This window comes from Notothenia rossii (assembly GCF_949606895.1).
Source record: "Notothenia rossii genome assembly, chromosome: 3".
Taxonomy (NCBI): Eukaryota; Metazoa; Chordata; class Actinopteri; order Perciformes; family Nototheniidae; genus Notothenia; species Notothenia rossii.
This window is the reverse complement of record NC_136901.1, coordinates 9,256,753-9,281,752: the sequence shown is the minus strand read 5'-3', so window position 1 is coordinate 9,281,752 and position 25,000 is coordinate 9,256,753. Positions and strand designations below refer to the sequence as shown.

The window sequence follows — 25,000 nt, the reverse complement described above, 5'->3', positions numbered from 1 at the left end:
TATTTAAAGCAACAGGTGAACAGACACATGGACACTCCTTGATAGAGCTCCTTTACAAACCTTACAGTCTGAAACACAGGCTGCGTGTCCTCTCTGGAGATATCCTATCTTCCATCGCTGCTGGAGTTCAACATTAAGCCTTAAAAAATGCTGCTGCAAACAGTAGTTCCACTCTGGTCCATTAACTTCAGCTCAGAACCCAGTGTGAGACACCCAGCACCCCCCCTCCTTCAATGAAATACCACTCAACAGCCTTCCTGCTGTCCAAGATTGGACATAAAATATTAAACACACTATACTGTATTCTTGCTTTATCTAAAAATGTTGTATTTTAATATCACAATGACAAATGGGTATTAAAATGATATGAACATATATCAAATTATTCTGGGTAGTGCTTGTGCGCAACATGTCCTTTCTAATGTCCCATTATAGGTTCAATATTTGGGCCCCACATGTCTCCTTAGACATTTTTTTTTTTTTTTACTTCTTTGCCATTTTAATAAGCCACGACCTTAAGCTTATTTTACTGGGCACTTTTGGTAAGCGATTTTCCACATAAGCATCTGTATGCGGTCTAAAATGTGATCAAAGTGTAATGAGTCAAGTAAAAACATGTATTTATGGTTTTGTTTTTGCCTCCTGTGGAGAGTGCTCTCTTTGTCCTTTCCCACTTTAGCCATTAAGAAAGACAAAAACATGCCCATGCGGCTTAAGTGTTCCAACTTTGTCTTGTTTTTAACCTACCCTCCTCTGTGTAAGACAAAATCTGCATCTATATTTGATGAGCTCAGAGTTTCTCTGTTTCTGTTTCTCAAGTCGTGCCTAAGCTTCTTTACGCTCCGTGCTGACAGGCTCCAGCTGGCTCGCACCACAGATCAAACATCCTTCCAGTTTCTCCGGCTGTCATTAACCGACAAGCTGACGGGTTGGAAGTCCAATCCCATGTTGGAACAAATTCTCCTTTCCCTCTTAGTTTCAGCCGACTCCGGACAGCCGCTTTAATGTTTGTGTTGTTGGTGCAAACAGCTCTTAGTTTCCTTCCTTTCCTCTCCTGCTGTCTGACCGTCTAGTTAACTCTAGTTCGGTTTCCACCAAACTCCTTCCCAGCGGTTGGTGTACAAATGTGTTTCTCCAGGAGACACATTATTTTTGGAAGTCAATTCAAGAGTTTTGGAGAAATCTTCGGATTAATTTGTCACGTAAAAAAAACGTACTCTAAACATACATTACTAATTGCTGGTTCCATTATCTCAGGGCTGCTTAAGAAAAAGGAGTTTTGAACACACTTTGGGATGGCTAGAACCTCAAGAACCAAACAAAACTGTCGGGGTTAAAAGTGTACACTTGGTTATGTGTTGATACCATGCAGAGCAAACAACAGACTCCAAGTTGAGTCCTAAAATGGTTTAATTTCAGATGACGGATCAGTTTAATCTACTGTTTGTTTCATAGTGCTGATCCTGGATCATTCCACCTTGGGCGATATTCACTAATGAAGTTATTTTACCAAAAGGAAAACTCCTAAATGGTGCAACTAAGAGATCTTTTCACAATGCAGCGAAGAGCAACTTTTACTGAAGAACCATATGAGAATGTTACATTAATAATTGATTTGTCTTTAAAGCATCAGGAAATAGCAAAAGGGGTGAGGGTATAGGCTTTGGGTTACTATAATGTAAGACCAAGAAAACAGACTCGCATTTAAAAGATGGAACATTGAAGTTTCGCAATGTTGCTAGAAAAACAACTTAATCTGTTTATAAAAAGTTGAATATTACGTAGTAAAAGTGTGCTCCTGAAACATTGTTGGACCTTTGATGGACCTACAAGTTGATGCATTGATGCAGCAGACATACAGTCTCTGCTAATGTGCTCCTACATTACCCACAATGCAACAGGAGCAGCAAAAGTTCAGTTGGTGATTCTGGTGTTTTAGCTTCAGCTAATGTAGCCTCAATCACAATTCATACATCCCCGCTCTGTTCTTCTTCTTTGTCTTCATACATTATTACACATAACATGTTTTATTATAAGGAAGTCGTGCTGTACCACTAACAGAGTGTTGGAGTAGTTCCATGCTTTTGAAGAGATTACTTTTAAACATGAAAGGGCTGCCGCTGCACATGAACTCTGAGATGGGGACGCATATTTAAAGAAAGAGCCTTTTGATCATGCTGGTGATTTCTTCTGAATGCAAAAGTAAATGTGCTGCGGGACGATGTTTACAGGCTGCTTTAAATCATATGCTGTTGTTTCCCAAATGGTGTCTAAACAAGCAATGACACAAAGGACTGCTACCACTGGACACTTGTTCTAGTGAGATGAAACAATGCACATTTAGAGTATATTTGGAGGAAATGATTGACTATTGGCTTATAGATATGTTTTCTAGTTGTGCCTCTGGTCATGGAAACCTGTTTGAGCCGCACATTTCCTTTCCTGTCCTCCAGCACTCTGTCCTTCTCTTTCTCTAATGTCTCTTTTCTCTTCCTCACCCTTGCTGTCTTTTCTACTTTTCCTCCTCCTATTTCCTCCTGTCCTCTCCTCCTCCTCCTCCTCCTCCTCCTCCTCCTCCTCCTCCTCCTCCTCCTTGTGTTTTCTCTTCCTCGAATCCATTTCCATCGCTCCTTCTCGCTTGATTTCCTCTCCTCCTCTCGTTCCTGTCGCCTCTCTCAAAGCAAGATTAAGCTATTAATGTTGCGGTCTCTTTAATGAGATGCGTGTGTCTGTGTGTGTCTGTGTGTGTGCGTCATGTGTGTGTCTGTGTGTGTGCGTCATGTGTGTGTCTGTGTGTGTCTGTGTCTGTGTGTGTCTGTGTCTGTCTGTGTGTGTGCGTCATGTGTAGGTCATGTGTGTGCCGTTTCAGTGGCAGAACAACAGTTTAAATGGACTATTGATCGTGCCTCTGTCTCCCTGTCAGTGTTTGACTGCTTCCTGCCTTCGCCGCCAGTTCTCACACACTCACTCTGCCTGACAGAACACACACGTATATGCTAATTCAAACGCAGCCTTTTAAACACACTTGGACACAAGAGCGAACACATACTGATAGGAATATCAATCAATCCCTCACATTTATACTCAAACTCGACATTTAGTACATAATTCCATTAATATTACTTATTTTATGACTCTAATAACCATCATAATATCATAATATATATCAATATATGATGAAAAGTAAGATAAAATCTCACTGTAACTAGGGTTGGGTAATATATTTATATAATAAATACCGATACTGTGCATTTTTACGGGCTGCGTTAAAGATGCCTTTTTTTACTTTACAAGATTTGACTGCTTTATGTTTTGCCTTTAGCCACTTTATAGTCATTATGATGTCATTATATCCACATTACTGATGATTACTTAATAATATTGTCATTTTGTTAATCTTTTCTGAAAGCACCAATTGGTCAACCTTTGCGAAAACAACGTCATTTGTTTTTGATATCTTATTTCCTCACTCGTTTTCCTCCTCAAAGTTTGGAGAAACAGGCCACACTTATCTTTTTCTTTCAAATCAAAGTAATAGAGGACAAGTTTGTCTATTGATAAAGCACATTTTATTTTGAAGTGTCAATAAATCCAGGTGTTTGCTCGAGGAATGTTGTTTGTGAGCAGGCAAAACGCTGAGCCACACAATAATACGCTGCAGCAGCAGTTTGATTCAGTAATGTGACCAGAAAGAAACATTTCTTCTATTCCAGTGACATTTGCAGATGCCTCTACAGGGCTGCTTTTTGTATGTTAATACTGAAGGGAGACGGACTGAATCCTAACACGTTCCTGCTTCAAAACCCACTGACATCCTCTCTTTATGGATATTATACAGTGGATATTAAATACACATTTATTAACTATAAAAAGTTAGTGTGCAGTTTTATGATGCCGTTTTTCCCTTGTATGGTTGAAATGACACAGAGGTTAGAAATGTTTGAAGGAAGAGTGGATTCCTGGCCTGAAACACACATATATGTACACACACACAAATGCACTCACACACTCTGAAAATGCATTCATTGAACACACCGATGCAGAAGAACATCTTGGGGGCCTCAATGCATAGAGAAGTGAATCCTGCATCATGGGAATACACACACACACACACACACACACACACACACACACACACACACACACACACACACACACACACACACACACACACACACACACACACACACACACACACACACACACACACACACACACACACACACACACACACACACACACACACACACACACACACACACAGAGGTGTATGGATTCCCCGCTTTAGATGAGATTGTTGGCTACATGCTTCTATTTTATTCATGCTTCCCCGCTCAGCCTGCCATTATCCAACACTGAATATATGTGTGTTTGCAAGCGTGTGTGTGAATGCTTTTTTGCTTGTGTGTGTATACCTGGTTGTGTGTGTGTCCGGCGTCTCACCACAGTGCACTGCTCGACGTGGGACCTTTTAATTAAGGGAGAAGTTTCATTATCAGCTCCATTAGTCAGTGGCTGCCTGGTGTCAACACACACACACACACACACACACACACACACACACACACACACACACACACACACACACACACACACACACACACACACACACACATACACATACACATACACATACACATACACATACACATACACATACACACCTACACACACACACAAAAACTGAAAGAGTACTGTTAGCCGGGCTGGTGTAATATTTAACCTGATGTTCTGTTTCAGGATGAGTGTAATTTATTATCTGTAGTAATGGGCGCTGACCCCATTTCCAGTCAAATGAGAGAGGCGGGGAAAGGTGTTATTATAAGTGATCATATAATCATTTGCGTTGTGATGCGTGTCAGCGGCTGCACCACAGCTCTGAGTAATGCTGCTGCTATACAGGCAACACTTTAAAGGACACAGACACTACAGGGTAGACATTACAGCCAACCATTAGATATCATCATGAAACTGCCCCCGTTGTTTCAGTCTTACATGCCTTCTGAAGTGTTTAACATATGCAAATGAGGCATTGTCTTTTGCTTATTTCAGGTTAAACTTAAGTCAAAAAGGGAATTTGAATCACTCCATAAATCTGAAAATACAATTAACAATATTTTTTAGGGATAAAATGATTTATAAACATAGATACAGACATTTCTGAAGTTCAAATGTGCAAACAAAGCATTATGTGAAGCCCACTTTTGTTCGATTTGGAATGAAATAAACGTCAATGTACTTCAAAATGTTATTTGCTCTTAAGCGGGAAATAATCTACAGAAGCAAATAACAAAGAAAGTCAAATCAACGTCTCGTAGCGTAGATAATATGCTAACTGCATGTCAGCATTGTCATTTTGACCGTGCTGATATCATATATATCATATCAAAATGCTGTCCTTTGTGAACATTTGCTAATATGCAAAAGTAACTAAAGAAAATTTCATTTACTGGCAGAAATAAAAGGGGTTGACTTTTGAATGTCAACAGCGTGTGGTTTTATTGATGCCATGCCAAACAGCTCTGTGTAACACTTTTCTAAATAGTGCTTTGTTACCTGAAGGCAACAAGTGTTAAGCTGTGTAGACTCTCTCCAGTTCTTGATGTGGCGTTGAAGGCCTGCAAGTGGTGCGCTGATTAATATGATGAGGATGCAATTAGCCGTGAGCTAAATAAGAGGAGCCTCTTATCATGCTGAGCACCACTTGCATTTGGTGTCCGTGTGTGTGTGTGTGTGTGTGTTCGGATAGACTGTCAACCAGTCAGTCAGAAATATCCTGGTATTCCCTGGTATTTATCAGAGTGTAACTGTGCCCTTTTCATGTTGTGTTTGAGCCGCTGCCATACATCTGACATGACCTGTACACACACACACACACACACACACACACACACACACACACACACACACACACACACACACACACACACACACACACACACACACACACACACACACACACACACACACACACACACACACACACACACACACACACACACACACACACACACACATCCAGCTCCATTTCCCTGACTGTATTTTTTCTTCTTCCGGTAGATGAGAGAGAAGTCGTTCAGAAGAAGACTTTCACAAAATGGGTAAACTCACAGTTGTCTAAGGTAAGAGAGCTTCCTGCTTCCTCTTTATTTACTCTTACTGAATTGTGATTACTCTCTCTCTCATCACTATGTTGTAAGCTTTACTCCCAAAGAGGACATATAATGGTCCTTTTCAGGTTTCATATTTGTATATTTTGCCTCTACAGGTTTTCCTTCTGATTCTACATGCAGTATTTGGGATGTTTTAAGTTTTCTTTGTCATCTCTTTTCAATTATGCTGCTTGATTATTGTCTATTGCAAATTGATGTCACTTTCTCTAAGCCCCACCCCCCTTTGGGGATTGAATGACTTGTTTTGTATTTCATTCTAATTACACTCCTGTGTTGTGTGTGTGTGTGTGTGTGTTTGCTTATTTGCTTTGGTTTGCGCGCCAACACATTTCCTCTATTCCTATTTTTCAAAGTTGATTACAAGGGGGCTAGAGGTGTGCCGTTGCCATGGTGACGGAGACTTAGATGAGTGTGTGTGCATACAGTATGTGTGCATGGTGGTGCTCATTGGAGTGTGTGTGAGTAAAAGCTATTGAAACAGAGTCTGGTCTAAGCCAGGTGATTTAAACCAGGACAAGGACGGACAACTCTCCTTTTTCCTTTATTTCTATTTCCTGTCTTTCCATTTCTTTCGCCTCCTCTTATCTTTTCAACTTCTCCACGTCCTTCCTTTCCTAGCATCCATTCTTCTCTCTAGGGACATATCAGAAATGTAGCAGCCGACAGCAACAACAGTGAAGTAATGCTATTTTTCAAATTTGATACTATGATATAAAAAAATGAACAACACAATAAATCCTGGATACTTCACACTCTCCCTAAAGTAGTAACTCATGTGACATCCGTATGTCTTTCCTCTTTTATTTCCTTTTCCCCTTTCAGTTATTTTGCTTACAAACTCCTTCCTCCTTAATTCTCCTCTTTCCTGCCTTCTTTTCCCTTGCTTCCCCTCATCTCCTTCTGGTTTTCTCCTTCTTTCCCCTTTTCCTTTAGTTTTCTCCATTTTATTTCCACTTATCTCGGAGTGTCTGAAAATGTAAATTATAGTTGGGATGTTGGTGGTTTTGCTGTAGTGTAATGGGTTCTGGTACTCCTTAAAAAGTACTGGCTGTGGTTGGTAAACAAGAGTGAATAAGCTCACCCTGTGACAGATCCACACATATTCCTGAAGTGCCTCTTTTTATGGTTGGCTGAGTAGCAAATCACACTACAATCAGACATCGCTGGCAGGCATCTCTACGCCTTTTTCCTCCATATTTCTCAGGGCTGCCGTAACTACACCTTCCACCTCCTGCCATGACGTGTTCGCTCTCCCTGCTGAACTTTTGTTTTCCTCTCACTCAGTTTCCATTACGTCTCCCACTACATCCTTCATCTCCTTCCTTCTCTCCTCTCAATTTCCCCCCTCCTATAATCTCACTTTCTCACATCTGCTGTCTCGCTATCTGTTACTCTCCTGAGGCCTGTGAGTGTGTGTGTGAGTGTGTGTGTGTGTGAGTGTGAGTGTGTGTGTGTGTGTGTTTGTGAGAGACTCATCTATCTAGGATGGGGTACTCATTATGCTTCGCTGAGTTTGGATGGATGAGGGGATTTCTCTCTCTTCCTCTCTCGCCTATATCTCCACCCCCCTATTTCTATCGCCTTGCCTCCCAATCCAACCTTTCTTCCTCCCTCTTTTTCTAAGTTTTTGTAAGTGGATAGCAACGGTCAGCTATCCCTAGCAGCAATATGTTTTCCTTAGCATATGTCTGCTGTCCTTAGCATATGTCTGCTATCCTTAGCATTGGTCTGCTATCCTTAGCATCGGTCTGCTATCCTTAGCATATGTCTGCTATCCTTAGCATTGGTCTGCTATCCTTAGCATCGGTCTGCTATCCTTAGCATATGTCTGCTATCCTTAGCATTGGTCTGCTATCCTTAGCATTGGTCTGCTATCCTTAGCATTGGTCTGCTATCCTTAGCATTGGTCTGCTATCCTTAGCATATGTCTGCTATCCTTAGCATTGGTCTGCTATCCTTAGCATATGTCTGCTATCCTTAGCATTGGTCTGCTATCCTTAGCATATGTCTGCTATCCTTAGCATTGGTCTGCTATCCTTAGCATTGGTCTGCTATCCTTAGCATATGTCTGCTATCCTTAGCATATGTCTGCTATCCTTAGCATTGGTCTGCTATCCTTAGCATATGTCTGCTATCCTTAGCATTGGTCTGTTATCCTTAGCATTGGTCTGCTATCCTTAGCATTGGTCTGCTATCCTTAGCATTGGTCTGCTATCCTTAGCATATGTCTGCTATCCTTAGCATTGGTCTGCTATCCTTAGCATTGGTCTGCTATCCTTAGCATTGGTCTGCTATCCTTAGCATATGTCTGCTATCCTTAGCATATGTCTGCTATCCTTAGCATTGGTCTGCTATCCTTAGCATATGTCTGCTATCCTTAGCATTGGTCTGCTATCCTTAGCATTGGTCTGCTATCCTTAGCATATGTCTGCTATCCTTAGCATTGGTCTGCTATCCTTAGCATTGGTCTGCTATCCTTAGCATTGGTCTGCTATCCTTAGCATTGGTCTGCTATCCTTAGCATATGTCTGCTATCCTTAGCATTGGTCTGCTATCCTTAGCATATGTCTGCTATCCTTAGCATTGGTCTGCTATCCTTAGCATTGGTCTGCTATCCTTAGCATTGGTCTGCTATCCTTAGCATATGTCTGCTATCCTTAGCATTGGTCTGCTATCCTTAGCATATGTCTGCTATCCTTAGCATTGGTCTGCTATCCTTAGCATATGTCTGCTATCCTTAGCATTGGTCTGCTATCCTTAGCATATGTCTGCTATCCTTAGCATTGGTCTGCTATCCTTAGCATTGGTCTGCTATCCTTAGCATTGGTCTGCTATCCTTAGCATATGTCTGCTATCCTTAGCATTGGTCTGCTATCCTTAGCATATGTCTGCTATCCTTAGCATTGGTCTGCTATCCTTAGCATATGTCTGCTATCCTTAGCATTGGTCTGCTATCCTTAGCATTGGTCTGCTATCCTTAGCATATGTCTGCTATCCTTAGCATATGTCTGCTATCCTTAGCATTGGTCTGCTATCCTTAGCATTGGTCTGCTATCCTTAGCATTGGTCTGCTATCCTTAGCATTGGTCTGCTATCCTTAGCATTGGTCTGCTATCCTTAGCATATGTCTGCTATCCTTAGCATTGGTCTGCTATCCTTAGCATTGGTCTGCTATCCTTAGCATATGTCTGCTATCCTTAGCATATGTCTGCTATCCTTAGCATTGGTCTGCTATCCTTAGCATTGGTCTGCTATCCTTAGCATCGGTCTGCTATCCTTAGCATATGTCTGCTATCCTTAGCATTGGTCTGCTATCCTTAGCATATGTCTGCTATCCTTAGCATTGGTCTGCTATCCTTAGCATTGGTCTGCTATCCTTAGCATATGTCTGCTATCCTTAGCATTGGTCTGCTATCCTTAGCATATGTCTGCTATCCTTAGCATTGGTCTGCTATCCTTAGCATATGTCTGCTATCCTTAGCATTGGTCTGCTATCCTTAGCATTGGTCTGCTATCCTTAGCATTGGTCTGCTATCCTTAGCATATGTCTGCTATCCTTAGCATATGTCTGCTATCCTTAGCATTGGTCTGCTATCCTTAGCATATGTCTGCTATCCTTAGCATTGGTCTGCTATCCTTAGCATATGTCTGCTATCCTTAGCATTGGTCTGCTATCCTTAGCATTGGTCTGCTATCCTTAGCATATGTCTGCTATCCTTAGCATATGTCTGCTATCCTTAGCATTGGTCTGCTATCCTTAGCATATGTCTGCTATCCTTAGCATTGGTCTGTTATCCTTAGCATTGGTCTGCTATCCTTAGCATTGGTCTGCTATCCTTAGCATTGGTCTGCTATCCTTAGCATATGTCTGCTATCCTTAGCATATGTCTGCTATCCTTAGCATTGGTCTGCTATCCTTAGCATATGTCTGCTATCCTTAGCATTGGTCTGCTATCCTTAGCATTGGTCTGCTATCCTTAGCATTGGTCTGCTATCCTTAGCATTGGTCTGCTCTCCTTAGCATATGTCTGCTATCCTTAGCATTGGTCTGCTATCCTTAGCATTGGTCTGCTATCCTTAGCATATGTCTGCTATCCTTAGCATTGGTCTGCTATCCTTAGCATTGGTCTGCTATCCTTAGCATTGGTCTGCTATCCTTAGCAGCGGTATGCTTGGGAAAAAGAGCAGACTTAGTTATGTCATTAATGTGAGTTAACCAGCAATCTTTAAACTAAGATTGGTCTTTGTTTTGGTCTAAGTGGTAAAAGAAACTCTCTACATTCAGGTCTCAGAGTCTAATACACAGGTGGATAATGATTTATGTATTTTTTCCATAAGTTAGGACAAAGTTAGTATGCCTCGAAGTTGCAGGAATTGAGGTAAAAGGGGGACGGAAAGAGTTGGGAGGACAGCATGCTTCCGCTGCCTGTTGTTAATTTCACACCCTGGCTGTCACTGTGTGCTCAGGTCCTCAAAAAGTACAGAATAACCCTGATAGGGGAGGAGAGAAAAGGAAACAGGGCAGGCTCAGAAACAAAAAGGAAAGGATAAGGATTGGGAGCACATACGGTGGTGAGGAAAGCATCATAATGCAGGTATCGTTATGCTGATGATACACACTAAAAGTAGAAAAATACCAACTTTGAACCAGAAACTCCATATTCATAATGTGCTACCGTTGACAAGTTGGGAGGTAATAAAGAGTTTGCCACCTTGGTACACACTACAAAGCCTCCTCGTTATTATTGTATTACCTTTGCAAGTACCATATAGGTGCAAATTAAGCGCTACCCTCTTCCATTTTGCCATCAATTGGGCCCCAGGAGATCGTAGACTGTGGCAGACAGAATTGCATATTGAAAACTAGGCTGATAGGGATCCAATAAAAAAGCTGATGTAATTATTCTACTGTCATTACATTGTGCCATAAACATTAACTTTGTCATTTTAAGTTGAAGCAAAACACTTCTACATCGCCTCGTGGAATGTGTATATCTTAACCCATTGCTATGTTGATTACACAGCTCATGGTTATACTGGATAATCGTTTATTAGTATCTACTAACTGTAGTGCTTTAGTCTGCACTGCATGGATGTTGTTTTGACATTGTCTATATGACTGTGAAGACAGAAAATAGCAGGCAAGCAAGGCGAGTTTATTGATATAGCACCTTTCAACACAAGGCAATTCAAAAAAGTGCTTTACAAAAATGAAAAACATTGAGAGCATTAAGAAATAGTGCAGTGGAAACACATGATAAAATTGCATTTAAAAACAGTCATTTAAAATCAAAGGGAATAAAATGTTACAGTGCACTAGAGCCACTAGTGTTTGCTGATTTTACCTTTTTTGTAGCTAAATTATTCCATTTTTTTCATCTTTGGAGATTTTATTAAAAGTGTATTACATTTCTTAATCTTAATTAGTTAAAGTTCAAGGGAGCTTTTTTATCCACTGAGGGTTAGAACAGTTACAGCATTTGGATAAAACTAGAGAAATGAAATATTGATATCAAAGAATCATTCAGCCACATATCCTATTCACAGCTCTCTCTTCCCTTTTAGCTTTTCCTCGATGGCACTAGAATCTCTTCTGGGGTTGCAGAAAATTAGGAGCTGTCACACAGTAACTGCCGCTGAGTGATCCTTCTCCAAGTCAGAACTAATCCCACTGTAGAGCTGAGTGGGAGCAGAGCTGCTTGCTCTTTCCACTGAGAGCGTCATTACCTACTGTACTGTGGATTTAAAGGTCATTGGAAGAAGTTTGCAAAGGTTAGTGAGCTTCGTCAACGGGATTTGGTGATAGGCAGCAGTTTTAGAACTCATTTTCACTGAATCACTGCTGATTGTGTTTTTGGAAAACTGCTGCGGCAAATAGAAGCATCACTCCACTAAATAAAGTGCTGTGGTTCAAAAGTTAACTAAATCACCTCCTGGTCTGTTTCATTTACATATTTAGGTCAGACTCCTATCTTCCTTGTCACTCAGAGCTTTCACTTTAATTACATGACTTCTTTGATCATGACATGTTGTTGTGTTGGACAGCTTACCTGTGCCGCAGAATAATCTCCTCCCTGTGTCCGCAGCTGATCATTTGCTCTGCTGATCCATGTCAACACGTTAGCACACACTGTGTCCAGAGCTACAGGCTGCGAGCGTGACCTCAAAACTGGTAGCAACTTTACATCTAAATGCTAATTGAAGTTGTTCTGCACGCAATGTTTGGGTGGCAATAGGATTACAGAAACATGAGGTCAGCTGTGATGTTGGTAAAGTATTGAATCTTGGATTAAAAAACACTTGGTGCCTAAAAATGTTCCAAAAGATCACATGGGTTAATTAAATTTAGTATTGGTAAAGATCTTTTATCCTATCAAACCCTCCTAATGCTTGTTTTATTTTTCTCAAAGGTAAATAAAATACTACCATTTCAGGTTGATAGTGGAAGTACAGAAGAGGATTAGGGCCATATGTCCAAATAATTTAGAGATTTTACCAAAAATAACTCAGAATTCTGACTTTTTTATTAACTCAAACTCAAAAGAATCTAAATATATCAGATTGAATCTTCCGATATGCCATGTTCTTTTTAGTTATCCAACAAAAGCATGATCTGGACAAAAGCATTGGGAGGATACAGAGAAAGGGCTGCTGCTTAAAGTCATGTAACATCTGTCTGGAAACAGCAATTACCAAGATCCTTGACTGGAAAATCGATGTGTGTTGTAGCTGAAAGAGAAACTCTGGAATCCTCAGAGATATGTATTAAATAGAAACATGTCACAGCATTCTGCCTGTTAAATTGCTGATAGCACCATCTCAGTGAGTAACAGGAGTAAGCTTTGAAAGCGTCATGTTAGAAAACTGCTCTGTAACAAGAAAAAACTGGCCTTCCAGTCTTAGTTTACATATATATGCATGCCTGATAGACGATTCTTTATTAGAAACCTCCTCAGCCTCCCACCCTAGGGCGACACATTTAATCTAAGTTTGATCAAATTCGCAATGTGGACTAGTGCAATATCTAAATCGTTAGAAAATATGTGGAATATCTGAATATCTGAACAGTACATTTGCCTCCAAACATATATTATTCACTTTATTTTTTCCAAATGGTGCAGCCCTACTCTAAAACCTGCAGATGGTATGGTCGACTCCTTATTCCAGATTTAAAGACCTTCATTTTTTTACATTTATTACCATAATTATCTTTGTTGCATTTCATTCACCTGTTCTCTCTTTAATCATTTCCTGTCAATCAGTTAATTGAACATGCATGAGAAGCAAAATCAGGGCTTAACAGTGTGCCATCGTCACAGCCAATAGGAAAATGGGAATAGTTAATTTCGGTTGATGGCCGTTTTTTCTCTATTGCACCCTAATTGCTTGTAGTTACCAGGGAAGCACTGTGAGAATGGAAAGCATGCAATTCATACCTACATAATATGTGCCTTTTCAAATAAAATTATTATTCGTGTGATAAAATATATGAAAAACATATTTGAATTGGACTGTTAACCATGCTCTACACACGTATCCATTAATTACAACAGAATACACATGGCATCTTAATTATAATTAGCCTCAGAGACCATTCTGGAATACTGCCTGGCCTCAGGTTGGCTGTTGTGGCTATGAACGGACAATTTAATTAAATATTCTACTCATTTAATAAGATATATACCTTGGTGGTTTTGGGGCCCAAGTATCTGGACTAAAACTTTGAAGTGTTTATCATTTGATGTCATTCTTTCGGGAGTCTGTTGACAGCTGATGGGGTCTGTCGCTAACAAAAAATAACTCAAAGCAGCCATTCATCTGCCTGTGGCTCCTGCTAGGCATACAAGACGTTACCATTAAACGTGTCGCTGCTATCTCAGTGAAATGCAGACACTTGTGGAATGAAGATAAGTGGCCCATGGGCGGATTGAAGAGAAATGTACTGTTTACCCAATCACTGGAATTTAAGGTTGCCCTTATGATGACACTGTGAGAGTTATGTTATCGTTTGTCATTCCTTTTTGTGATTAAGTCAAAAGAGGACAAGTTGGAAGATTAAATTACAGAAGCAGACATCTTAAAGCAGCCCCGCTTCTGATGTGTTTCCGTAGCCGATGGTGGGTTAGTGTCTGGCATAGAGACCGGATGGCAAACCCAGAGATAACCCATCTATACAAATATATTACACACTAGAAATGTTATTAAAATCTACTTCTATATTACTCAGACATTATTCACACCCACTGGTATTCCTTCATACGTCTGTTTAGATATAGGAGAAAGCCTCAACAGCTTTTCATTAGTTGTGCAGAGCAGAATAAATCCTGACAGATGTTCACCTCGTGCAGCTTGTGTGATCTGACAGCAGATTAAACCTGACCTGCAGCTAAAGTGTTAAAAAAAAATACATTCACACTGACCAAGACAATCTAGTTTCTGCTTTTTTCTTTAAATTGAAGGCAATTCACACCTGCACCTTCTCCATTGTACGCAGACACTCACACAGTTCTTATATAAAAAGTATGTATCCCTCAATGCAATTGTCCAATTGTTCAATCTTATATTCCTACAGTGCTTCTAGACTCAGTTTATGAGTGGTGCTCGAATATAAATCTTGCTCTGTTCACCGTGTTGTCCTATTAAAGTCAGTAAATGGTTAATAGGATGTTAACACATACAGTAGACACATTGTTACCCAGCAACCCCTCTAAAGGAGAGAAAAGGTAAAGCTGTCCTTGGTAATCTGAATCACCTTCACTGAAAAGAAGTGTGCCTTTAGAAAGAGTGACTAACTGACTAACACTTTAACATGCAGGCTGGAGAAATGAGCTGCAGAGTTTTGTTAGATAAAACATGTTCTAGACACCGCATAGTCATGCAGATAAACCTGTAGGATGTGTATAAACTGTGTGTGTGTGTGTCAGTGGCTGGTTTGTATTTGTGTGTGGATGTAATTCCCAGTTGCTGTTGTTGTTGGAACACGATAAAAGGAAACATAAGTGCTAAAACAAATCAGGGCAGAGTGTGTCTCAGAAGCAGCAGTGATTTCACACTTATCTGTTGGCAGACGCAGAGAACAGGCTGCCCTTAACTCCCCCCACAACTACTGTTGGTACATCCAGAAGGGTTTGTTCGTTATTATTCAACAATGTATCATTCACAACAGCAGACTGTTTTTCTGGCATTTTTTTAAATGAATGATGGAATAAGAAACTTTTTTTAATAAATCACAATATTACTTTTTTCAATTCCCTATATCAGAAAATGTACACGGTATGATAATAATCAACTTTATTATACACAAACTGGCATATCACAATTGCGCTATTATAACCTTAGTTGACTTTGTGCTGATTTCCCTCTGTTTAAAGTTAGGGATAGTTTCATGACTGTGTCAGCAAAGCAGTGAAATCACAACATGAAAATGGACTCACATGTTTTATTCTGTGTTTATATAATGCTATCTTACTGTACGCTTCCTCTCTGCTGCCATGACGCAGATCTTTCTAAGAAATCCGAGGTACATGCAACAAGAATGGAAAACATTTTGATTGGATTTGCTGCAAAAGAAAGCATCCGCTCTGGTTGGAGATTATGATGTGTTTGAGTACATTTCTGAGGATTCTTCAGTTATAAGTGCTGGAACGATTTCTAAAGTTCAAGTATTTCCTAGAGCATGCATTATGGGAACACCCATTCAGCCCAGAAAAGAGCTAAAGAACTGTTGAGTTTATTGGGAAAATTAAGAAGGATAGAGAATTGTGTGATGGTTTTATTCTATTTTCCAGTGAGGTCATATTCAAACGCCTCTCTCCTGTGCCTTGGCTCCTTTTCCTTCATGTGTCCACCTGTGGTTTCTTCACTTATCACCTACACCCACACACATTCCACAAGACACTCGAATAATGCATCTACAGTAGCGCATCACACACACACACACACACACACACACACACACACACACACACACACACACACACACACACACACACACACACACACACACACACACACACACACACACACACACACACACACACACACACACACACACACACACACACACACACACACACACACACACACACACACACACACACACACACACTCAAATAAACACAAATACACACATTGCCTTGGCGAATGGAGAATAACTCAATAACGTCGAGTCTCAGGACAATGCCGAGAGGCGTAGGTCGAGGGCGGAAAAGAGGAGACATTAGAGGAAGAGAATGAGATGTGAGAGAATGTGAAGGGGAGTATAAAATATGAGATAGAGGCAGAGCAGAAATAAAAGGAAAACGAGGAAACTGATAGGAAGATCCACAGAAGATGGATAACAGAATTCCTTCATTATAGAAAAGTGAATTCCTTTTTCTTTCTATATTGTGGGTGGTTTCTGCTTCTTCCTGTGGCAGACATTGTTGTAATGATGTGTGATCGATGCACAAAGGAGATCTCTGCCACAGTAAGGACAGTAATGATACAAGGAAGATTCATGATGTGTTTTTTTTATATGATGCTGCTGGCAAACAATGAATGAACAATGAAGCTTTGCTTTGCTTACTGCCCTTGTTCTTTTCCTGTCTTGCCAATTCCTCTCACACTTTCTCACAATTTCTTACTTCATTAGGCTTTGGCTATATTTTCAAATAATGCAATCATTCTGCTCACCATGCTAAATCAAGTGTTGCGACAAAATTAGCCCAGATTAGCTGATCTCAAATCTGTTATGACACCTCTAATAAAGCGTAGGCATGTGAAGGTCAGATGCAATATTCAAGTTAAATTGAACTAATTGATCAGCCTCAAGTTAAGAGCTGTAGCCCTGTGGACACTCCTGAGGTGAAACATATGTGAGATATAATGGTGATGCTTATCACAACAGAGCCGGCCAGCTAACCAATCAGAGCAGACCATGCTCTGGTTTCAGACAGAGGGTGAAAAGAGGTGCTGCAGCACAGGCAGTATGAGAAGAATTAAGAGCTTTTTGAACATTAAAGCATGGAGACAATGTCACAGTAGAGGCACTAAATACTAATATGACCTGAATACAAGCAAAATATGACCTTATTTTAGAATTCTAACAAAAAACACATTTGAAAAATCAGCCGAGAGAGCCCAGAAGTGTTTAATGCTAACTAATTTCTCAGGTTTGGCACTCTTTCATAGAAGGTACCCTTTCAAAGATATTAGAAAGAAGCCTGATAGTAGGTAGTTTTCTACTTTTTATAGCTGTAAAAGAAATACAAATACAACTTTTTATTTTCTGATGTACTGTATTTTTTATGTACTGAAGTAGCTCCTGGTCCCTTCACTCTGGTGGCAGTGAAGGCACCAGAGAAGACACTCCGCCTGCAGCATTTTTTTAAAATGTGAAGTAACTGCTAGCTTGTAATCCCAGATTTACCAGCACTGATAAGGAGCAGCCTCTCGGGTATTAACTGCTATCTTCACATTTAACACAGTCAGTTTGTGCTTACTGAAGAAATGCCAGTGTCTTTTGACTCCCAACAACTGATGTACATTTCTTTTGCAGACTTAAATATTGCAAAAGTATAACTTTTATTCATAAATATCTGTGTTTCAGACAGGGAAACCCCCTGTGGAGAATCTGTTCTCAGACCTGTGTGATGGAAGACGCCTGCTGGAGCTGCTGGAGGGGCTGTCAGGACATGAGCTGGTATGAATACACACACACTCACTCACTCACAGGAAAATACTGTAGAATCAGGAACGTATGCACCCATATAGAAACAAACATGTTGTCAGTAATTTAGTAGTCCAAAAGTAGGGGTTTGATAAGAGAGTCATGTCGATTCTGATTGTTTTTTGGCACAATAAACCTGGCCTGTATTGATGGTTCAAATGTGTCCCTCCTTATGCACAAACAACATTTACATTCACAGTAGCAGATTAAAATGACAGCATACACAATTATCATATTGAAAAAAAGTGGGAAAGTACTCTCTACTCTGTATGTGTTTGAATTGTGTTTGTAAGCCCTCTTTACAAATAGTTGTTATTTTTTACACGCTGTACAATTGATTGACAACTGAAAGAACCAAAAAGAGACAAAGATTCCTCTGGGCAACCGTTGAATAAGAATATAAGAAATCAGCAGTCATTGCTAAACAAAAAACTTGAAGCTTTGAAACATGTTAGAAGATTTATGAGGGAAAATGCTTCTTGTTTCAGTGTCAACTACACAACAATGCCACTAACCTGCTTGAACTAATAGGTTATTATAGGGTTAGCACTATTAAATCTGTATCAGGGACTGAACAAACTCTGGACTGACACATCACAGTTTAAACCTCTTTAATCTAACAAAGTGGACTGCAGAGGGCCTGAAGAAAAACCCAATATTAGGACCCATTTGTGCGTTAATAATGATTTAGGGTCACTGGACTTCCAACAGTATTTCTCCCTGTCAAGCAACACTGTAGGGAAATCGACTAAATGAAATTTTGAATCATTTCATTCTTTTTCCTTTTGGGCCAAAAATCAAATTTAAGAAATGCATTTAGTGTCTGAATTAACTGTTTTCATATCTGTTTAAATTTCCCCATGGCATCACCAGATACAGCACTTTCCAATTTTGCACAAATCAGTACTTTTTGAAACATTGGAAAGAAATCGGGACAATATGTTGCCAAGACATGCTCACTATCTGTACTTGTATCCTGAGAGGTACTGCTGTAGTTTCCAGGAGATAAGGAAAGATTGCAGAGTATGACACATTTTGTATCACACATTGATAACTCTGCTGATTATACAGTTTTAAATCCACGTCAGAGAACACTTCACAGAGTATGTTAATTGCACTCCTTATTAGTAACTAAATAAATTGTATTTTTCCACCTGACTGACTTGGTAGATTGTAACTGTTATAATGTTAAACTTCATATATATATTGGGAGGGATGAAACCCTCTTTAATGGTCACACATGCAGAGCACACAGCACACAGAGTGAAATTTGTTCTCTGCTTTTAACCCATCCTAGTACCAGGAGTCTAGTACTAGGAGCTAGGGGTAGTAGGAGCATAATGCCTCCCATCGCACCACTCTGAACCAAAATCATCACTGGTACATTTATAAGCTGGTAAATAAATGCCAAATGTCAAGATTAACATACTAATCTGCTTCTTAGAAGGAAACATACACACAGCAGCGCGGCCCACTGTGGTAATCAAACTTCTACTCCCACCTTGTTTTCATTTCCCCCTCCAGCTCTCTTCACCTCCTGCGCCTTGTCTGTTTGCTGGAATCCCTCCCTCCTCTCTTCTTCAATCTCCTCTCATTCTCTTTATGCCTTCTTGTTATTCTCACTTATTTTGTCTCACTCTACCCCACTTCTATCTCAGGGAAAGATGTTATCATCCTTGTCCTTTGTTTGATACCATCTCCTATTGTAATGGCAAACAGACACATTAAAACACACATTTTTATTGTAATGTGGTTGTTTGTAGCACTTGTGGATGCCCCTGAGCAAGGTCTCTTTATGCCTCAATAACCTCCACTGTCTGGTCTATGTGTGTGTGTGTGTGTGTGTTTGTGTGTAGGTGAGGTTGGAGAGAGGATTCTCGCGCGTTCACTCGCTCAACAATGTCAATCGTGCTCTGCAGATCTTGCAGAAGAACAATGTGAGTACATGTATTGACGTATACATATTTCTCTTCATCACCGTGTGAGTTCATTATAAAAGGCTATGGATTTGACTGCATTAATAAAGCCTAGATATAAATCAGTGGTTGGATTCAGACAGTGAAATGCTTAAATTGCAAGGCCTTTCATGTTTCTTTCTATCCTCTCCAACTTGCCACATACCTTTTACACCGTCTCCTCCAGGATGCATTTATTTTCCTGCCTAAGAAAAACACCCCTTCTTACTCTCTTTCTTATTGTGTATTTTCCCCATACCACAACTAATCTTTTGCCATTATGTTGTCTTGCCTTGATTTCCCTTCTAATGTATAATTGTCTATCTTTATAAGAATATATTAATTAAGTGAAGATCGCTAAAATGTGTGTTACCACACCATGCAGTTAAAATAGCAAAGACAGATTGGTTATACATTTTTATTGCATAAGGTCATAGTCTAAGTCATGGGTCGGCATTAGGTGGCCCGCGGGCCATTGGTGGCCCGCCAGCAATAATATTTGACCCGGCAAATTATTTTGAGAATAAAAAAAAAAAAAAAAGATTAGATTTTTTTTTCTTTTTAAATATCGGACCGACAGTCACAAATATAGGCTATAATGTCCGAATAAAGAATCTACCTACACCTGAAGAATGCTTATTGTACTTTTATCCATGTTGAGAGTGAATGACACACAGCACAGGCACAATCTGGCAGCGGGGTGCACTGACGCTGATAGAGGATCAATAAGTAGGTGGACAGCGCGTGGTGCTGAAATAGCCAATAGCCGCGTTCACACCAAGTACTTTGCCGTACTTAGTGCCAGCACTTAGTGCTCCGGCACTTATTACCCCAGGGCACTTAGTACATATCGCGTTCACACTGGAATAAGTCTCTGAAGATTATGCAAATGAGCCGCTGACGTCACTTCTTCTTCTTCTGCTTTGGGTTTACCGGCAGGCCGCAAACCACTTCACGGTGTATACTGCCACCCGAAGTCCCCGGAGTTGGGGACTGGCTTCAGTAGAAGCTGTAAAAGTTCCCGGCACTAAGTACTCTTTTTGGTGTGAACGCGACATAAGGGGTACTAACGGAACTAAACGCGAAAAGTACGGGGAAAAGTACTCCGGTGTGAACGCGGCTAAAATGTGGTTTGTGGTGTGAAAAAAACACCAGCTTACTAAATCATTCAAATGTAATGTTTACTTATATGTGAACAGTAACAAAGTTCCGTCAAAACATTGACAACAAAATCTGAGAAAGCTGCTTGATCATGGAGGGCGAGGGGTGGTGGTGCATATGCTGCCACCCCAGTTGGCAGCTTTGTTTTGAAAGAAAAGTTGATTAAAAACGCACAAAAGCTTTGGATCTTAATAAGCTTGTGAGCAGTGGGGGACTGGCCATCTGTAGAATCTGTAGAATCACAGAACGGCACCGCAATGCCCCCCCCCCCCCCCCCCCCCCCCCCGGCATTCGAACGTGTCACATGTATTAACAATCAATTACTTAAAGGGGACCTATCATGCAAAATGCACTTTTGTACGTCTTTTATACACGAATATGTGTCCCCGGTGTGTCAGGGAACTCACCAAGTGTCAGAAAACACAACCCTTTCTCTTTTCCTCCATACCTAAATCTCTAAAAACGGGGCTGCAACGGATCTGATACAGACTGATACAGATTTTAAATTGTTCTGACTCAGAAACGGGGTGCTCCGCCTATATGGGCAACTCTCCACCTATCAGGGGAATGGGGGGTTGCTGTGGCATGGTAACAGCATGGTAACAGCATGGTAACAGCATGGTAACAGCATGGTAACATGACGCTTGTGCCTCACCCCCTTCCTATCCAGGGGGGCGTGGTCAGCTGCAGCTCATTTGTCACAGAATCAGCTCTTGTGAAGACAGGGCTGGAAAAGAGCAAATAGAGCAAAATGAGGCATGGCTAAAATGCTTGTTCGGTATTTTGAAAAAAAAACTTCACAGACATGTTTTATATAGGTATGGCCCCTACAATATATTATTCAAATATAGCATGATAGGTCCTCTTTAAATTAGCCTTTGATTATGTTCCGGCCCGCCATCTAGTGGCTCAGAATTTTTTTTAGATTAAAACTTAATTGCCGACCCCTGGTCTAAGTGGTCATTAGAGGATGAAAGTAATAAGAGTTTTTTTGTATACATACTAGAAATATTTTTATTACAATAAATTCCTTATTTTATGATTTATTCATTTGTGAAATAATGGTATGGCTTCTAAAATGTTAAATAAAATAAAAAAACACCCCTTTGTTGAAGTGACTAAGCTCCATTCAGTGTTCTATCTGTAGAGCTACAAAGCATGTTATTTACAATGATACAGTTGCCCATTCAGCACTCATTTTTGGTAAGTGTTTTAGGAAATGGTATTCAATTCACAAAGAGGTAAGCATGGTTTGTGTCAGCTGAAACGACTGCTGTTAACAAAACGGTATATTTTAACTGAGTGTGAACTATCTTAAACAAACAATAATGTTGTTTTATACTACTTTGAGGAATTAGCGTGTGTTAGCTACACGTTAGCACGCAGGGCTAGCTAGCTTAATTGGTAGTAAGCTAGTTACTTTGTAGCAAGCTAGTTAGCCATGCGGTGCTAATGTTTTTAGCTTGCGTAAGAGCCAATAAACGTAATTTATTCCTTGAACTTTTGCTCTTGTATTTTTGCTCAAGGAAAAAAAACACCATGCTTTAGTTCAGAGTGTTTGTATGCCAAGTTCTGCTAAAACAGGCCATGCTTGAATACCTTATTCACAGTTGGAAAAATACAAAATTGGAGCAATTTGCTAAGCTATAATTAGACTAAGCTAGGTGGAAGGGTTTATCAATTTGTTAATTTAGTCTCAACTCATGTTGTTAATTGTTTAATTTTAAGGGGTCACTATAGTTTAAAATGTCGAGAATTTAAGTGACTAAATGTAGAATTAACCAATCTGTTAATCTCTCCCCAGGTTGAATTGGTGAATATCGGAGCGGCAGACATCGTTGATGGGAATCACAAACTGATTCTTGGGCTCATCTGGAGCATCATTGTCCACTGGCAGGTGAGTGTTTGCATGCATGTCATGTGTATTTATTTGCTATGTGTGTGTGAGAATATGTTAGCATGGTGCTCCCTGGAGGGATTTAGAGACAATAAGAGTTTGCACATTTTGGTAAAGTGTCAATATTTCTGCAGAGGCAGACAATTTTGCTTCGTTACCTTGACTTTAATGAGTATTTACTCCAACTGCAATGAGTCAAACAAAACTGAAAATATAGCTTTGCAATTTCCCTGAACTCCAAATTGTGTTCATATACATTTGACTTTGTAATTACACAAAATGAAAAAAATCAATGGAACCTATTGGTCCACACAAAGTTTTAAAGTGTACACAAACAAGCTTCAATAAGTATTATTTCTTCAGAGCTTTTATTAGAAAGTATCACTAACAACAGTTGAAAATGCCTTTTTCTGCCATTTGTTCTTATTGATTTACTATAGGTATCTGTTTATTTAAATAATAAGCTTAGATGGTTATATACCAAAGGTAATACATTAGGTTTCAAATACTGTTTATTTTTAATATTTTATATAATTTATTGTCAGAATGCTTTTAGTATTTGGCAGAAGAAACAATTAGTTTGCATTCTTATGCTCACCTTCTAACATATGATTAAAATGCACTTTTCTTTGCAATGATATTTGTTTGTATTTCTGAACAAAACACGGAGGGTATTCCGAGGTCAGGTATTCAACATCATAACTTTGTAGAAAAGTACATCCATCAGCCACATTTATGTGTGACCAAAAACAGTACCGGGCGCTCAGAAGTTTCCTTTAATCTTTTCTTTTTATATAATAGAGCTTTCATCTTTCTCCCAATGCATTAAACAACAACATAGCTGTTGGCTCATTCTCCCCTTAAGCTGTATTTAAAGTTCATAATCTTTTTTGGACTCTGTTTAAAACCATCTCCATGTAAAGGCTGTAGTTTCACTGCTCATATTACAATACATTTTAATTGTATTTCATTCCTCATTAAGTTGAAGAGAGGCTAATGTCTCAATTACGCTAGTTTTGGCATAGACTTAATGACGCGATTAATAGCAAAACACAATTCTATAATGAGCTGTGAGTGAGAATGTTTGTGTATAGCATGTGTGTGTCTGTGTATGTAATGTGTTTGTGTGAATTTGCCTGTCAAAGGCTGCTATGCCCTGGAGGTTATCATCGTCTTGTGTGTGGGCAAGTATGCCAGTCTGAGTGTGGATCTCTGTCAGTATGTAGGTGTGTGTGTGTGTGTGTGGGTGTGTGTGTGTGTGTGTCTTTGCCAAAGCGCTCATCCAATTAAGTGCAAATGCATGCAGTGACCTACTCCCAAATGAGTCCCTTTTTTTTTTTACCCGGCACTCCACATTCTTTGAGGAATTGCTAACAAACCTGTGTGTGTGTCCTCTTTCTGGGAATTCACCTCAACACCGAATTACATCAACGTCTATTACCTCTATGTGGCTTGATGTGTGTGTGTGTGTGTGTGTGTGTGTGTGTGTGTGTGTGTGTGTGTGTGTGTGTGTGTGTGTCTCTTCCTAACTCTATTACTTGACATATCTCAGTTCAACTGTGTGTGTGTGTCTGTGGTAGTTTCTCCGCTGTTTTGTTGACCCTGTTTGAACCGATTTTTTGTATCATTCTGTCTTTCACTCATCTGTCCAGCCCCTGCTCTGAGCTCTGCTAACAGTGTGTGTGTGTGTGTGTGTGTGTGTGTGTGTGTGTGTGTGTGTGTGTGTGTGTGTGTGTGTGTGTGTGTGTGTGTGTGTGTGTGTGTGTGTGTGTGTGTGTGTGTGTGTGTGTGTGTGTGTGTGTGTATCGTGGGGGGAGAAAAAGAACAGTAGTGGAAAGAAACATTATTTATTTTGTGTGAGTGGATATGTGGCTGATAGAAAGGTGAGGGTAAGATGTGCATAACTAATGCGTAACTGGGCAGTGAAAAGTATAACGTCTCGCTCCCTCACCCCCCCCTGAGCCTTGAACAAGTGCTCCAAAACTGTCAATCACAGCTGCCAAAAATCCAGCCTGTGAGGATGCAACCACACACAGGCTTGTGCGTGGATATGTGTGTACACAAATGTCCTTTTGACTGTTAGCGCTCTTACTGAGTTCCGTGT

General features: G+C 40.1%; 1 protein-coding gene across 12 annotated transcripts in view; it reads left to right on the top strand.

Moving 5' to 3' along the window:
* Nucleotides 1-25,000, top strand: part of dmd (dystrophin) — a 179,903-nt gene that overhangs the window by 48,525 nt on the left and 106,378 nt on the right. For 10 of the 12 annotated variants that reach the window (XM_079672703.1, XM_079672706.1, XM_079672702.1 and 7 more), the window contains exons 2-5: nucleotides 6,061-6,122; nucleotides 17,764-17,856; nucleotides 19,740-19,820; nucleotides 22,804-22,896. In XM_079672703.1, the coding sequence (XP_079528829.1) occupies nucleotides 6,061-6,122; nucleotides 17,764-17,856; nucleotides 19,740-19,820; nucleotides 22,804-22,896 (329 nt within the window). The other 2 variants (XM_079672695.1, XM_079672696.1) reach the window with 2 other exon arrangements.